Raw genomic sequence first — 16,525 nt, 5'->3', positions numbered from 1 at the left:
GAGATTGTTGGACCCGTTAAGTCAAAGAATCAGCATCATCAGGAAACACCTAAGGAATTACCAAAGGAATTAAGGAACTGAGACAGACGTATGTGTGTCGCACCATTCAGTCAGAGATCTAGGCGCGGAAGATTCGGCGACCGCCAGGGAAGCCGGCGAGGGAAGACAGGGTTCAGGTAGGCAACCAAAAGACAGGAATCTAGGAAAATTACCGTGGAATAAGGAAGCTAAGACGTTTTATCTTGGATCCGTCTAACAGCCACAAACCCCATCGCAACAAAGGGACACCCAAAAGCCCAGTGATCCCTTCAGACAAGGATCCTTGAGATGTACGACAAGGCGGAAGAAGCCGCGGAATCAGGTGATCACGCCAAGGCCGGGATCCTCCTGAAGATCTGCAAAGGTCTATCCCAGGTTGCCGCTGGACCTAATGGAATCGCCAACCCCCCTAGCAACAACTCGAACAGAACGAACTCAGTTCAAAAAGTTGACTTTATGAGCGTGATCCCAGCAAAAAAGCTCAATTCAACCGTCAATAACACTAATGATGTCAAAACAATCGGGATTGCGGACCAACCAGGGAAGAAAGGCGCATTAGTATTTGACGATGCAGCATTTCCTACCAGCAAAGACATCGGCTTGACCCAATTCTTCAACAATAACCTGAGGGAGTTAAGGAACCCTCTACCACTTACCATCTTCAACAAGGCTTGGCAAGAGAAAGCTATGCTTCATTACAGCAAAAAGCAGCCCTGATCAGAAGAAAACCGAGCAGACAGGAACCAACAGTGGGTCAGCTACGCTAACATAGCTGTTAGCGTAGCGTAGCGCAGCGCAAATGCGCTATTTTTTAGCGTAGTGTTAGCGCAATTGCGCGCAAAGGATGCAAAGCTATTTTAGCTTTTAGCGTAGCGTTAGCGCAGATGCGTGCAATTGCGCTAACGCTAAGCACGCAAGGCGCAAAAGAGCGCGCGCTATGCTGCGCTAAAGCGTTTTTTGCGGCAAAAAAGTGCCTTTTTTCCGCTAAAAGCGCTTTAGCGCAACATAGCGTAGCGTAGCGGCTGTAGCGCAGCGCTAAAGCTAAACAAAAATTGGTATGCTGTTAGCGCCACTGAAAATTAGCAAAGCGTAGCGGCGCTAACAGCGCGCTAACGCTATTCAAAAGGGGTGGGCGCTTTTTGCCGCTACGCTAAACTTTAGGGCTAAAATAGCATAGTTTAGCGTAGCGGCCCACTTTTGCAGGAACCAATACACAGGCTTTCCATTCCCCAGCGAGTACCTCCAGACCCACAACAAATGGTCGGTGAATCATCAAGGATTCTATGCAGCTGTAGCCAAAATCCCCACTCATGCAAAGTTCCTCGTCTGGCTGTCAGGCCATAAGCGGAACTGCGATGCCATCATACAGAGCTATGGATACATGACGGGTTTGTGGTATGACATCACGGTCCGAGTCAACGCCTCCTCAGCAAGGGTGCCTTTAAGCAATGGACGTCTCTCGGTGGTCAACATCTTGGTTTATAGAGAGACGATTGTCCAGAAGATGTGTGCCAAGGCCGCTAGGTTTGAAGAAGTCGAATTCACCAACAACCCTTACGCGGCTGGCGGTAGGCGAGTAGGCTGGGATCCAATAATAGGCCTACCCAAGTCCAAACCAAACGGCTCCAACAACACCCCGCTCCACTTACAACAACCGTTGACCAAAACTGGACATAATCAGAACCCCGGCAAGGAAGGCCCAAAGCCGTCCAAGGGTTCTAACCAGCAGACCCAGCAACAGGGAGGGTACAAGGGAAACCGCTTCAACCCGCGCCACAACAAGCGTGACAGCGGTGGCAGAGGGTCACACAGGAAAGACCGCAACCATTAGTAGGCTCCCGTCCATGACCCTTGTGTTTCCTCTCCACATTAGAAGTTGTATATGCAAACAATGGAATATCATTGAAAAAAATAAAAAGAAAAAACCTTGCCATTACTCTACACTAGAGTGCAAAGGAAAAGAAAGAAAAAAGAGAGAAAGGGACAACTCTGATATGTTGCCCTCTGGTGCCCAAATTTAGTGAGACAGATCAGGGCAAAAGTGGTTCTTCAATAAGGACAGGAATAAGGAAACCTGTACCAGACACCCATACGGTAACAGAGATAAGCTGGCCTCATGCGGTTTCATGCAAGATGAACCTCCCGCAATGGGAAACAGCCCTGAGCACAGCGAGGCTCCTTCCAGAGTTCAACAATGTGTTGCAAGGATTCCGCAAAGGTTTCAATCAAGAAATACCAGAACATTACATAGAAGGGGACAACGTGTTCTTCACACCACCAAATCACAACTCGGCAATGCAAGCTAAAGCCAAGATTGAAGACTTGATTGCGAAGGAAGTCGCGGCTGGACGGATGTTCGGGCCTTATACTCGCCAACAGGTCGTCAAGAAGTTCCCCTTCCTCCGCAAAAATCTGCTGGGAGCTGTGATAAATGGGGATGGGTCTTTGAGGCCGATAAACGACCTCTCTTTCCCGCACAGACAACCGGGGATTCCTTCTGTCAACTCATTTGTAGATTCTGAGGACTTCAAGACCACCTGGGACAACTTCAACGTCGTAGCAACATACTTGAGAAAGAACAAAGAGCCCATACTGTTAGCTCTATTCGACTGGGAGAAAGCGTACCAGCAAATCCCTACCGCACCCAATCAATGGCTGTACCTTATGGTACAAGATTTTAACGGAGGAATCATGCTCGACACTAGGATCACATTTGGAGGCGTGGCGGGCTGCGGCTCCTTTGGCAGACCGGCTGACGCCTGGAAGAAAATCATGTTAGCTGAGTTTGACGTCAGAGCAATCTTCAGATGGGTCAACGACAACCTCTTTGTAAAATCTGTCACCTCCCCACTACTAATGACAGATGTAGTGAAGCGATCCAATCAGCTCGGAGTAAAGACAAACAAAGAGAAATACTCTCCTTTTCTCAAAGAACAGAAATACGTGGGGTTTGTATGGAATGGGGTCAAGAAGACGGTCAGACTACCAAACAAGAAACTAGAGAAGCGCATAAGCCAAATCCAAGACTTCCTAAAGATTGGAGCCGAATTCTCCTACACGAAGGTCAAAGTGATGGTTGGATGGTTAAACCACGTGTCATTTATCCTGCCTCAACTCTGATGCTACCTGTGTAGCCTATACCGGATGCTGAAGAACTGGGTTTACAAATGGAAGACAAGGCCGCTACCCAAAGATGTCAAAGAAGACCTCCACTTTTGGCTGACAAGCTTGAAGAACTTCCGCCCGACTCGCCTAATAGCAGCGCCAGAACCGACAGAAGTTGGCTGGGTCGGCGACGCGTCAACAGGCTACAGAATTGGTGTTCTCACAGGGCGACGCTGGGCACAGTTTTGCCTGAAATCATTAGAAAAACTAGGCGAGGGAATAGAAGACGACCTGGACAAAGAGGAAGAGAGAATTTCGCGACTTGAAACCATAGTGGTAAGACCCGGACTAATCATGTTGCTTAAACTTGGAGCAAAAAGGAGCAAGAGTTTCATTGTCTGGACAGACAACACAACAACAGAAACCATAATTAACAAACGCAAGTCCAAAGATCGATTTGTGAACAGCGAATGGAAAATCATACAACGTCTGTTGATTGAACGTGAAGTGGACCTTGTGGCGAAGCGCGTAACATCAACAGGAAACCGCGCAGACGCCCTCTCAAGAGGTTCAAGAGGAGGCCACAAGAAGCACAATCAACTCCGCATAGAGGTACCGAAGGACCTTGAAGACCTAATAGAATATATGCACTAACAGAAAGAGTACAGAGGCAATACATACATCATCTTGCAAGATATTGTCGAGCTAGTGAGAGGTTCGGATACACAACGAGAACAAATGAGTATGGGAGGCTAGCTCTGAGCGGGGCTCCAGAATCACTGGAGTTACGGGTTGGGCTCAGACCTTGGGGACTGCAATGCAGCCTAGGGTAAGGAAGAGGGCACCGTTCCTTAGTGACAATGGTCTCAAGGAATTTCTATTCCTAGACTCTCCTCTCTTCTGGGCGGCCTACAAGGCCACCAAAAACAAAGAAGAGAGGGGGTCAGTAAAAGAAGAAAGACCTAAGAACCTTCCTTCCTTCTTAACCCATACTTGGATGACTTGGAGAGACCAAACAAGCCTCTCGGGCCATCCTAGACAACATTACATTGTTGTTGAAAAAGTTCAAGGAAGTAAAAGGAATACTTCCCCTAACCCTCAGATGTGCCACACTTAGCGGCGGATTGGACCTCAAAAGCTGAACACCCGCACCTGCACCTGCTACCTGTCTGCGTGTACCTGTCAGTGTAGGCGGGTACCGCCCCACGGGTGTTGGGTACCCGCAAAAGGGTACCCTTTTGCCATCTCTACTTTTTTCAAGGCCTTGGAACGTGACTACGCAATGACAATGCGGGGGATTCCCATCCAGTATGGTTTGCAGCTGAAGAAACAGGTCAATGTCTCCCAATCTCTTGGCTGAACCAAACCTACCAAGAAACAACGAGCTGCTACCAAAGAAAATCAAGCTAAGAAAAATGATTGGCCGCCGGACACCACCAATTTGCTCCTTGGCAAATCTCAGGGCAGGGCCAAAAAAGCCAATACCAAGCAACCACCAAACTCCGTCAACATTGATTGAAACCGTCTCACCACATACACATCCTATGCTGCCTCCAAGGTAAAACAGCTCTCAAACTGGTGTTGGCTGTCAGCCTCCCTCAAGTCTCTGTATGCCGTATTCAGTCCGCTGTGGCTGGCAGAATCGGGGGGAAAACCAACTGATTTATTCAACTTGGTTGTCAATCACTTTTCAAGACCAATCAACGTGTTACAGTCTTTAAAAATCCCTATATTACATATTACATATAACTTACAGTGAGATACATCCTCAAAAAGCGTAGAAAATACAATGTAAATATGACCAAGGATGTTACATACAATTATCTGTGACATTTCTTCATTCAAAAGCGCCCACTTTAGTTAGATTTACACTTATACAAAAGTACCAGGTTTTATCTTCACACGTCACAGATATGATCATCTCTACATAATAAATTCCCAATCAGGTTATATTTTAAAGCTTAAAGCTAGTCTAAGTAATTAGGGTGAAAGCCAGGAGTATTTTATTTCATAACATCTTCCCAATTTGGTATATTCTTCACTACACACGGTAAAGCTTTCCCAAAGTAGCTATTTCTTTTCACACTATATTAAAATCTTCTTTTCACACTTCCTATTATTATTTCACACAGTTTATTATTTCACACATCACAAAAACCACTCTCAGACGTGTTTTTCTCTATAAAAGGAGGCCTTCCTTGCCCCTACTTGTTTCCTTTTCCCCATGTCTGCACTAATTTATATATTTACATATAAAGCATTCCTTCAAACATTGAACTCTTCAAATATTGAACACTTCTAAATTTGCCCTTTTCAAACAATTGCCTCAAATCTTGAAATCACTTACAAGGTTTAAAAAGTTAAATTACTTAGACTAAAAATCTTCAGAAGATTGCGCCACACTTAAAATCTAGTGTACTCCCAAAGCTTATTACAGGAGGGCAGCCTTTCAAGCACCCTTGTAGCGTGTCATTTTTGTGATACTTTACATTTCCCCTCCAAGCTCTACTTACCCATTGCGTGAGAGTTCCACAAGTGGTGTCCCAACAGTGGCCAAACCTTCTCTCAGAATTTTAACGTCTAAAAATCTAGCTACAAACCCTATTCTCTTCCTTATTTACGCGCTTTATCCCCGCGTGTTCGTTGCAAAATTTCTTTTGCGGCACTTCAAACCTAGTTAAAATTCTTAAATTAAATTCTTACGCGTAATTTTAATATATTTACGCGTAACTTTTTAGCTACATTTAAAATTAGCAAATTGATAAACTACACGATTTTTTATTAGCTTAAAAAAATATTAATAACTTATTCGAGATGGAGCCTATGCCGCCACCCATCAACCTTTACGCTAACCCCGGTCAGTTTCGAAACCCTGCGCCGCCCTCGTCGGCCGCGTCATTTCGTCCGTTGGATCACGCAGAAGAAATTCGTGTTCACCCAAGAACTCCGGACTCAGATGATGGATCCTCAGCGGTCCCCTTTCCGGAAATTGAACCAATTATGCCTCGGTATGACGCGCCTGCGCCGGGAGCTCGAATAGTTAAAATTAAACCTATGGATAAGGAATTATGTTTCAATGGAACAAACTTACCAATCGATAAATTCATTCTGCGCTATGAAAAAGCTGGGAAAGTCGACGGTGCGGCTCCGGAAGACCTAGCAAATCAAGTTATTAACTTTGTAAAGGGTCTTGATCTAAAAGACGAGCTTGAAGCCATGACAGGATATGAAGTTGCGGATTGGGAACTATTGAAGAAACAATTGTTATCTAGATTCGGGAAATCTCAGCCTCTAGTTAAATATACGAAGAGAGACTTACGAGAATTAGTTTCTGTTGCTATAACAGCTGGTGGAGTAAAAACTCAAGAAGAGTTTAATATTTTCAAAACAAAATTCGAAACTATAACACATTACCTAGTTTGAATGGGATACAGTTCCGACGTTGAAGATTATTGTGAAATGCTTTTAGAAGCCCTTAGCGCGGAGTTGGAAGCTGCTGTTACGAAAGAAATGCTTAATGGTAATAGGATCAAAACTACTAAGGATGGAGGAGATATTCTACCAAAGACCTCGGTTATTTTAGCCTATATTCAGAAGGAACTTCGATCCGTGTCAGTTATGGAAAGACGGGGATTAAAAACCAGTCAATTATTCCTACCTGAAAACTCTTCTTCAAAGAAAACTGAACCAAAAAATGTTCCTCGAGGACCGCCTGTTGTCGCTGGTTATGAAAAGAAGTTGGATGATTTAACTAAACAACTAGCCGCTTTAACTGCTGGAAAAATGACTCCGCCTCATATGTTGTCAGACGTTAACGTACCGCAAACTACCGCGCCAGCTTTCGTACCGTATAAACGCCCTCCTGGATTCAAATGTTACTATTGCTTTCAGGAAACCCATGGAACCAATAGATGTGGAGTATTAGCTTATGACGAAACACAGGGTCTAGTTAAGCGAGAAGGGAAAGACTATGTCTTACCAAATAAATCAATTATACCTTGGGATACTAGAAGGCCGGTAAAAGAGGAAGTGGATAAATTTAATAAACCTACAGTTTCAGCGGTGGTTTCGTCATCTTTTGGTGAATTGGAGGAATGCGAGGAAGAAGAAGACTTGCGACGTGGATACCGGGAAACAAACACGATCGGAGAAGGAGCCGGAAAATTCGACCGGAGGAAAGCAAAGTCGAAGAGGGAAGGATGCAGTAATGGATATCAATGCTGAAGATCTAATTGAAAAAGCAACGACACTCAAGCCTATCAAAATTCAGCCAAAGCCAAAGACTAGTCAGTCTAAGGTTAGATTTGACAAACCTGAGCGTGAAGATAGCGGAAAAGAGAAACCGGTAAAGAAAACTTACCTCGAAAAACCTTTAGCTAAGGAATTTCCGGGTTTAGAGGAAGAAACCGCTAAGAAAATGCTGCTTGAGGGAAAAATGGCTTTAAGTTATGGCGAGTTATTTGCTATTTCTAATGGGTTAGTGGACGTCTTTAAAAAGAAGATCTCGAATCGGCGAGTTCCTGCCGAAGAATCTGCTTCAGCTAATCAATTGGAAATGGAGGACGAGGAATTAGATGCACTTACAAAGCATTATTCATGTCCTCTGGGTTTCATCAAGTTAAATATTGGAGGAGAGGATCGTGAAGCTTTACTAGATACCGGTTCTATGGTAAATTTAATTCCAGAACATTTAGCTCAAGAATTAGGACTAGTCATTACCAAAAGACCCATGAATCTGAAGGGAATAGGAGGTCATCATACAGAAATCATTGGTATTGCGGAAGGAATCGAGGTTATAATAGGAAAACTCACCCGACCTGTTCATTTCTGGGTAGCACGAGGGGCGGTTCAGTTTATCTTAGGAAAACCATTCTTGATCGACGTTGCGGCTACAATGAAATATAATACAGGGGGAGGAGAATCTTTAGCTATTTTAGATCAAAAAAGACGAACTTATTTGATACCTATTATGCTTCCAAAGAATCATAAGTGGGAAACTGAACTTCCTACTCACATGGTGGAACGGGATTTTTTAGACCAGACCCCGGGCTTCGACTACGCAAAATAGACGAACTTCCGGGGAATCAAAAACTTTCTTTAGCTTCTAAATACAAATCAGTGGCAAAAAAAATTGAACCTATAAATATTCCAATGCCTATTTCAACTAACCCACCACTGACGAGACCGCCTCTTTCGCGGGATCCTTATAAAACTCCATTAGTACCAAATCCACCTAGATTTCAGCCAACCAACAAGGTTACCTTAGAGCGACTCAAAGTAATTAATTTTGGACCGCCTGGATTTCTATCAGACAAAGAATTGAATTTATTCTACAATCTCATTAGTTTAAGACAAAACTGTTTAGCTTTCGATGAAACAGAACGAGGTTTACTCAAGCATTCATATGGCAAGCCATATGTAATACCAGTAATTCCGCACGAGCCGTGGCAAATTTGTCCTATTCCGATTCCAGGCCCTATTAAAGAAAAATTTACCGAACTAGTACGGGAAAGAATAAAAACCGGGCTCTATGAGCAATCTTCTTCAAGTTATTCTAGTCCTATCTTTTGTGTAAAGAAGCAAGATGGTAAACTCCGTATAGTTCATGACTTACAGAAACTAAATCAAGTTACTATTAAAGACGCCGGGTTACCACCGATGCCAGAAGATTTAATTCATTCGTTTACGAGACGCGCCTGTTATGGTTTAGGCGATATTATGGGAGGATATGATGAGAGGGAGTTAGCCCCAGAATCAAGACAACTTACTACTTTCAAAACACCGTTGGGGAGATTTCAACTTACTAGATTACCTCAGGGAGCAACGAACTCTGTTGCCGTGTACCAAGCGCAAATGGCTTGGATTTTACAAGACGAGATCCCTCGAAATGCTGGAATTTTTATAGACGACGGTGGTATTATGGGTCCGGAATCTGACTATGATAATGAAAGTTTGTCAGAAAATCCAAGAATTTGTAGATTTGTTTTTGAATACGCTATTACTCTAGAGCGAATTTTGTTTCGAATAGAGGAAGCAGGACTCACGATCTCTGCGAAGAAATTCGCGTGTTGTGTGCCGGCGTTGAATTTGGTTGGCCATGTTGTTTGTAAGGAGGGACGCCGTATTTCGACGAAGAAATTGAATAAAATTGAAAGTTGGCCAACGCCACGATCTGTGACGGAAGTTTGCGGATTTTTGGGCGTATGCGTTTATGTCAGAATGTTTATAAGGAATTTTTCAACGATTGCGGCGCCACTTCGTCGATTAACCTGGAAGAACTCTGAATGGAAATGGTCAGAGAATTGTCAAAATTCTTTCGAAAAGTTGAAGGAAATCGTAGGAAAAGACATTACACTTAAAAAGCTAAATTATGACGAAAGCGCTGGCAAAATTAAACTCTCAATCGATTCTAGCTTGATCGCGGCGGGTGCTATTCTTACACAAGAAGACGCTAACGGTCATGATCGTCCAGTCATTTATGAGTCAGTCGTCTTCTCGCCACGTGAATCCAAATATTCGCAATTGAAGCTGGAATTATGCGGTGTTTCTAAAATTTTAAAGAAACTAGAAACAATGTTATGGGGTCAGCACTTCGAATTACGGGTTGACGCGAAATGTTTGATTGGGATGATAAATAATCCATCTCTACCTAACGCTCCGATGAATCGTTGGATAGCCTATATTCAACTATTTTCATATGATTTACTCCACGTACCGGCTAAGGAGTTTCTTGGACCAGATGGTTTATCACGACGACCACCAAATCAAGACGAAAAAGGCGAGGATTTTGATGAAGAAATTGAATGGGTTAAACCTCATCCAGGATTTGGTACAAAGACTGCCTTTTCTGTTCAGCTGTTAGGGACAACAGCAAAGTTGGGAGGGGAGGTTAAAAATCTGCAAGAAGGATTTTGGAAGGGTTTGGAATATTATCTTACAACTATGAATCGTGCGCCGGATGTTAGCGTAGAAGATTTCAATCAAATAATCCAAAAGTCTCAGTTTTTCTTTATTTCTAATGGAATTTTACATAAAAAGAGTCAGCCTTTCTCGCAAGTCGTTGTTACGGTACCTGGTATTCAAAGAAAAATACTTGAAGAATTACACAAAAGTCTTGGTCATTGTGGAACTGAAGAAACATATTGTTGAGTTAAGCTACGGTTCTGGTGGCCAAATTTAAAGAAGGTAGTTAAATGTTGGGTTAAATCTTGCGAGTCCTGTCAGAAAAGAGGAAAAAGTTTGCCTTCAGAAGAAAAGAAACCAACAGGAGAATCGACTATTTTCGGCAGAGTCAGCCTAGATACGGTTCATATAAAAGCTGGGAAATGGAAGTATTTAGTTATTGCTTGAGATGATTTATCAGGGTGGATTGAAGCGGTTGGATTAGAGAAAATTCAAGCAAAGAAAATAGCTACCTGGTTTCATGAAAATTGGATTATTCGGTATGGAGCGCCGCAAACGGTCGTCGTGGATGGAGGAAGCGAATTTGGAGCTCAGTTTCAAGAATCTCTTAAGGAAGTTGGGATAAGAATTAAGGTTACAACGCCGTACTATCCGGAAGCGAATGGGATGGTTGAGCGAGGACATCAGGCGATTAAGGATACTTTAGTGAAGCTATGTGGGAAGGAAGGCAAGAAATGGCGAAGCTTTCTGCCACTAGTCCTCTTTGCGGATCGTATCTCAGTCAAACGTACTACGGGATACTCTCCATTCGAGCTAGTTTTCGGCCAGCAAGCTATCTTACCAGTTGATTTAGAATTCAAAACTTATTTAGGGCACGATTGGTGGAACGTTAAATCTACTCAAGAACTTCTTGAAGCACGGGTAAATCAATTGCGTCGAAGAGATGTGGTTTTACAAAAGGCACATTCGCGCATGATAAAAACTAGACAGGATTCGGTTAATTTCTGGAATGATAGAAAGAAACCACGAGAACCGCTAGAAAAAGATCAATTAGTTTTAGTTTATAACAAAAGTTTAGACTCTCAGTGGGGAAAATTATTTGAAAATATATGGAATGGGCCTTACCGGGTTCGACGTCAACTTCCGGGTGGATCTTACGAGCTCGAAGAGTTAAACGGCGCGATATTGGCTAGAAAATACGCAGCCACCCATGTTAAACTTTTTTACCCTAGAAAAAAAGAAAATTGAACTTACTAGATTGACTTCCATAATAAACTGGGCTTCCTTGATGATTAACCGAGTTCCTAGAACCAGAACCGTGGCCTGAACCGTATCCCGAACCACTCGCGACAGGTTCCTCTTGCTTAACGACTGGGTCGGGCATATGAATATTGGTCTATGAAGAAGAAAATTTTTTTACGAATTCTATCAGTCAAAATTTTATAAAAAAAACAATAAAAATACAAAATCAATTACCTTGGCAAATTGGTTGCATATTTTAATATACATTTTAGCTTGGTTTAATAATTCAGTTCGACTATGAGGAAAGTTCTCGTGACAGAAGATTATTATCTCTTCAAGAACCCCTTTTTCTAAAGCGTTAAATTCAGTTTGAGAAAAGGAGTCTTTGAAAGTCGGGCTAATACCATTTGGAGAAAGAATTCGTATAGCTGCTTCTATCTCTGCGGCACAAGCACCGTCGGTAGTATAGGTATTAGGGATATAGATAGGTGATTCGTACGACATGATTTTTGGGGTCTTTTTCTTTATCTGGTACAAGGAACTTGTTCTGGTTTGATGGTAAAAGCGGGAACGAAGCGCGGCTTTTATATTCGAGACTGAAGTGGCCGAATATCGAATGGCTGTGTGATTGGTCAAGAGCAAGCCGGTGTGAATATTGAAGAAAGCGGGGAATCAGCATGACGACTCGAAATATTGGGATTGATGTGTTTTGGTACATGAAATAGCCAATCTGTAGCTGTTCTGAAGACAATCGTGAAAGAAGAACAAAAAAGAGGGATCAGTATTTTATATATGGATATTGAAAAATGCGTGATCTATCTACGAACACAAGAGAGCGATATGTCCAACGATCTGTGTACAATTTCAGCTTGATCTACGAAACCGGTAACGAGTATTCTTTCAAAACAAAAGCAATTGCTGGTTAAGGGCGTTTCTTTGATGAATATCTGAAAAGGAAACTCACGAGGTTGCTGGGTTTGTTTGGCGATGGGGTTTGATTAGCCGAAAGAAGTATGAAGGAGGATATCTGGTTGGAGGGGTTGAAAAGATTATACAAAAAAGGGATGATGATAGATTAGCTTTCTGGTGTGAACTCGAACTAGGGTTGGATCACGAAACGTTGAAACTTACGATAATTAGATCAATCTTTCAACTTTGCTTTTTTTTTTATGAAAGGATAAAATTATGAACAGTCCTCAGACGATCAAGCCTAGTCGCAACTTTCGAAGTTATCTTAAAAATTATCTAAGTTTCAATAAAACAGTGATTTACGGAAATTTTTATCATGGGTTCGCCCTGTCCCTTATTCCTCTAAAGAAATTTGGGATTACACAGGTTCTTTAAGCCACATGTAACATTTGGAGACTGGCGCGAGTCCCGCTAACCAGTCTCAAGCCCTCATTTCCCTTAAGCCCCCATTGTAACAGGCGGCTCCGGCAGCAAAAAAGCCAAGATCCGGAGCCGCAAGGGAAACAACTAACCCGCACGGCAAGCACCTTTATATATTGTCTTGCTATTTTTTTTTCTCAGACTCGCACTCAACGCACTACCGAACCGGAAACTTTCCCAAGTCACACACCCTTCTCTTTGGGGACAGATGAAGGTTATTCAAATTGTCTCATCCTCAACCCGGGCACCCCTTGCAACGCCACTCCTTCCCTTGTGTGTAATCAAAATCATTCAAGATGTTTTGCCCTCAACCCGGACACACCCCCCACTTAATATGAACAATAGATCTGTACGAGTCGGTTTGATGTTTCATCGTCTTTTCATTGGGACTTTAGTATTCACCTTTGTGATTCTTGTTTTCCCGGTTCCGTGTCTTACAGATCCGTCGATAACAACAATCCCCGTATAAGGTCAACCATAAATTCCCTAAAGGTTTCTTCCCGGAACCTCCCACTATCCCTTGCGCCTCATGCATCCACTTCAACTCACCCATTCAGACCCCTCGCCCGATTTACCAGACAGTATCACGGGTCCTTGCCCGGAAACCACTCCCGTCGTTGCATCAACTCGACTCAAATCGTCATTCAGGAACTATGGAAAAGGGTTCGGGATATCACATCCTGTATCCTACCGGCCTTTTCGCCAGAGGGTCTTCTCCTCACTTCGACCTTTTGGAAGAGTGGCTCAAACCTTCGCGGCTGCTCGGCTTTCTCAATCGGTAGTCCTTTTTCGTACCACATCGCCACAGGGTCTTCTTCTCAACGCACCCTTTGGAAAAAAAACCTAAGCCACGTGAGTTATCCTTTGGATGGGTATTCCGCCTCCACCAAAAACTTACAGTTTGTTTCAAATGTAGGATGTTCAACTCCAATCACTCGGCAAGGGAGAACTGTATAACCTCCGCGGGGAAGTGACTGTCACCGATCTGCAAGGAAACTATGAGTTTACTTATTCACCAGACTCAGTTGAGCACCTCCGCTACACAAGAGCCGCCAGTGCACCATCAATCATTTCAATTACTGGAGTGGGAACGATTCGACGTGTCTGACTTGTGACAAATTCAAATAATAAGAGAGTTGGGAGGACTGATTGCGACTTCATTGAGCTTGTTGTTGGCCATAAATCAGATGTGGGCTCTTTCTTGACCATAACTGAACCATCTACCTTACTAATTTTTCCTTTTTAGAAAATGCGCTCCGGAGAGTTTTATGTGAAATACTTTGTTGAAATTTCCCAGATTCACATCAACGAGGATGTTCGCCTGGATCCCGGGATAAGGGTTCAACTTTCCGGAAACTTTTGTGGATTCAATGCGAGGCGCGGAATGATCATCATCAACGTTAGTCCCTCACTCCCCAATATTAGTTTTATCAACAAAGGACTTATGACAATAAAATTTAGGTAACCTCTGGGGTTGTTGGAGGACGTCCCACATATTCCAATGGTCCGAGGCGTCAATTCTTATCAGTCCGGAAAGACTCTGAGGAATGAAAAGATACTTTTCTAATCAAACTGTCATCAGTTTCCTGTTGAATCTTCTCTTTGACTAATTTCACCATTCCAGGTGAAATTAATTCCACATTCACAATCACAATCCGCAATCATTTTTTCCTTTAATCTTTTTTGTTTTTTTTTTGGAACCAACCTATGACTTTGACACAAGTGTCCTCTAATGAAAGATGTTTTGCTCTACAAATCCAATTACATGCCCAATTGATGCCTGTTTGTTTCCTTTCTCAAAAAACAAATTTACACTGAGATTCTTTGTGATAGTGAAGCTTAGAAGAAGAGTCTAACATCAATTTCACCATTGTGATATGACCAGCAGGGACAGATTTGTTTTTCTCAACCCCTTGAGGATTTTTCAATAAGTAATGGGAATGAAAAAGCTATGTGGTAATGAGTTAAGTCTTGCATGTTTCCGTTGAACACCAAGACAAATGCATCAGCAGCGCTGTTGAAGCTGCCAGCTTATCCTGGAGGCAACCCAACTGAACTTCATACATGATTCGCGCCTGAGATGGTCAGTTTGCTAGGTAAATCTCAACTGATCCGGGGGGAGGAAATAAGGGATGTGTTAACTGTTTTTAGCCAAAGATTTCTATTTAGTAGTTGTTGTATTTTCTATTTGATAGATGCGGAAATTATGTAGCTCTAATCGAGTGCATCAACTATTTTTATTCACTACGTAAACTTGTTACTTAGCTTCAAAAGCAGAATGACAGGGTCAGAGGCTCAGTTGAGCCCTCAGGGTACAGAAAAGAAAATCATTATGAACGTGATTCCTTTAGTATTTGGTAAAGTCAGGGTCTGTTGTCAGGGTATTATGATGAAGCAGAATTTTTCATCGCCAGATGTGGGCAGGGGAAAGGGTTCAAAATAATCTTTCCAGAAACTTCAACTTCTTTGTATCAGGAAGGAAACTGTGGCCAGTTTAATCCAATATATATATAAAAGGTAATGATTATCATTACAAACAACTTCCCCAAGAATTAGGTAAACATGGACAGTCCTATCATTAAATTCAAACAGTTGGCGAATTATTTGTGGTTTGATTTTAGCGGAGTGTTTGCTATTTCCCATACGGTACAGCCTTCTTTTCATCAAAGAAACATGATCTTTTGAGCACTTTAATGACCTTATTTTATTTTTTTTGCTACCAAGTCCGTCGACCATCATGGCCAATCTGGTGAAACCCAAAAGTTGATGACACGAGCAAAGTACCACGTTACTGGCGGGTTAACTGGCCTCGACAACCATGCTTGTGCTTGTTTGATTTATCGCACGAAACTCTCCAACAAGTTAACGTACGGCAAACTTTACGCTCTCAAAGGATTTCTTGTTGGGGCGAAAAGACACAAGATGCCATTTTTTATGTGCGACGTCGACGAAAAATCTGAAGTGCCGGTCAACTATGGAAAACAAGAAATTCAAATCAAGGCGCTTGGCCGTGTTGCGGAGTGTTGCGGTGATGATGATGATCATCAACAACAAGGCACGATCTCTGTTATTGTTCGCCATGATGGCCTCAATGAAACTGTCAGTATTATTCTTCAACGTCTTGATCACAAGCTGACATTGCCAATTCACAGGATGAAGAAGATGAAAGCATGACCGTTGAATACTTGGTTCCTTGGGTAAACTCCGCGTTAAATGTTTCTGAGGCTTTCACCATTGGCAGGCAAGTCTGCTTCCGCGGAACGTTAGGAGGGTGGAATCAAAGGCTTGACATGATGAGAGTCAAGGTGAGCACGCAGAAATCATTTGTGAAATATGAAAGTGGATTCTTTACTGATTTCTTTATCAGGTGACAAGCGGCGACCTTCATGACGACCAAGTCCGGGAATGAATGACAGAAATTTGACCTTTCAACCCCATCACCTTTTTGGCAATTACCTTTTGGGTCGCCAATCACCCATAAAATTGTGTAAAGACACAAATTCACTCCTCCATTCCAGCGTCTCCAGTCGGCTCATCTGCTCTATTTTGGTCTACCACCAATATGTGTACCGTTGAACTTCAAAATTGACCTTACTCTTAGCCAACTTTGTTCATTTTTAATTTTTTCAACTAATCATCGCATTCAACTTAATGTGACCACCACGGGTCTTTTTGAGAATTCCTAGAAAGATCTGTTGAGGTAATTTGATATTTGTTTTTTTGGGTCATAATCTGCCACGTGACGTGTGAAGGCGCGCTCATATACAATCAGTTCACCGGTCTAATTCCCACCTCAAAGCTAATGCTCAAAGTTACAACTTCTTTTTCAAGTCGTTATTTTTATCGA

At 42.6% G+C, this 16,525-nt stretch overlaps 4 protein-coding genes across 4 annotated transcripts; 3 read left to right on the top strand and 1 right to left on the bottom strand.

Moving 5' to 3' along the window:
• Positions 1–327: 327 nt before the first annotated feature.
• On the top strand, positions 328–1,870 carry PtA15_8A149 (uncharacterized protein; the record flags this gene model as incomplete). Its single annotated transcript, XM_053171548.1, has 2 exons — positions 328–531; positions 1,721–1,870. The coding sequence occupies 2 exons, from the start codon at positions 328–330 to the stop codon at positions 1,868–1,870; spliced, it is 354 nt and encodes a 117-aa protein (XP_053022801.1).
• A 10,091-nt stretch (positions 1,871–11,961) lies between these two features.
• PtA15_8A148 (uncharacterized protein) lies at positions 11,962–12,640 on the bottom strand (the record flags this gene model as incomplete). The annotated part of the gene is made up of 4 exons (XM_053171547.1): positions 11,962–12,030; positions 12,117–12,186; positions 12,254–12,316; positions 12,621–12,640. 4 exons carry the CDS (start codon positions 12,638–12,640, stop codon positions 11,962–11,964), a joined length of 222 nt encoding a protein of 73 aa, XP_053022800.1.
• A 1,287-nt stretch (positions 12,641–13,927) lies between these two features.
• PtA15_8A147 (uncharacterized protein) lies at positions 13,928–14,229 on the top strand (the record flags this gene model as incomplete). Its single annotated transcript, XM_053171546.1, has 2 exons — positions 13,928–14,077; positions 14,140–14,229. 2 exons carry the CDS (start codon positions 13,928–13,930, stop codon positions 14,227–14,229), a joined length of 240 nt encoding a protein of 79 aa, XP_053022799.1.
• Positions 14,230–15,240: 1,011 nt separating this feature from the next.
• On the top strand, positions 15,241–16,087 carry PtA15_8A146 (uncharacterized protein; the record flags this gene model as incomplete). The annotated part of the gene is made up of 4 exons (XM_053171545.1): positions 15,241–15,324; positions 15,403–15,777; positions 15,831–15,983; positions 16,046–16,087. The coding sequence occupies 4 exons, from the start codon at positions 15,241–15,243 to the stop codon at positions 16,085–16,087; spliced, it is 654 nt and encodes a 217-aa protein (XP_053022798.1).
• Between the last annotated feature and the right edge of the window lie 438 nt (positions 16,088–16,525).

The sequence above is a fragment of the Puccinia triticina genome, chromosome 8A (genome assembly GCF_026914185.1).
Source record: "Puccinia triticina chromosome 8A, complete sequence".
Taxonomy (NCBI): Eukaryota; Fungi; Basidiomycota; class Pucciniomycetes; order Pucciniales; family Pucciniaceae; genus Puccinia; species Puccinia triticina.
The sequence above is the reverse complement of the archived record's forward strand: the minus strand, read 5'-3'. Positions and strand labels throughout refer to the sequence as shown.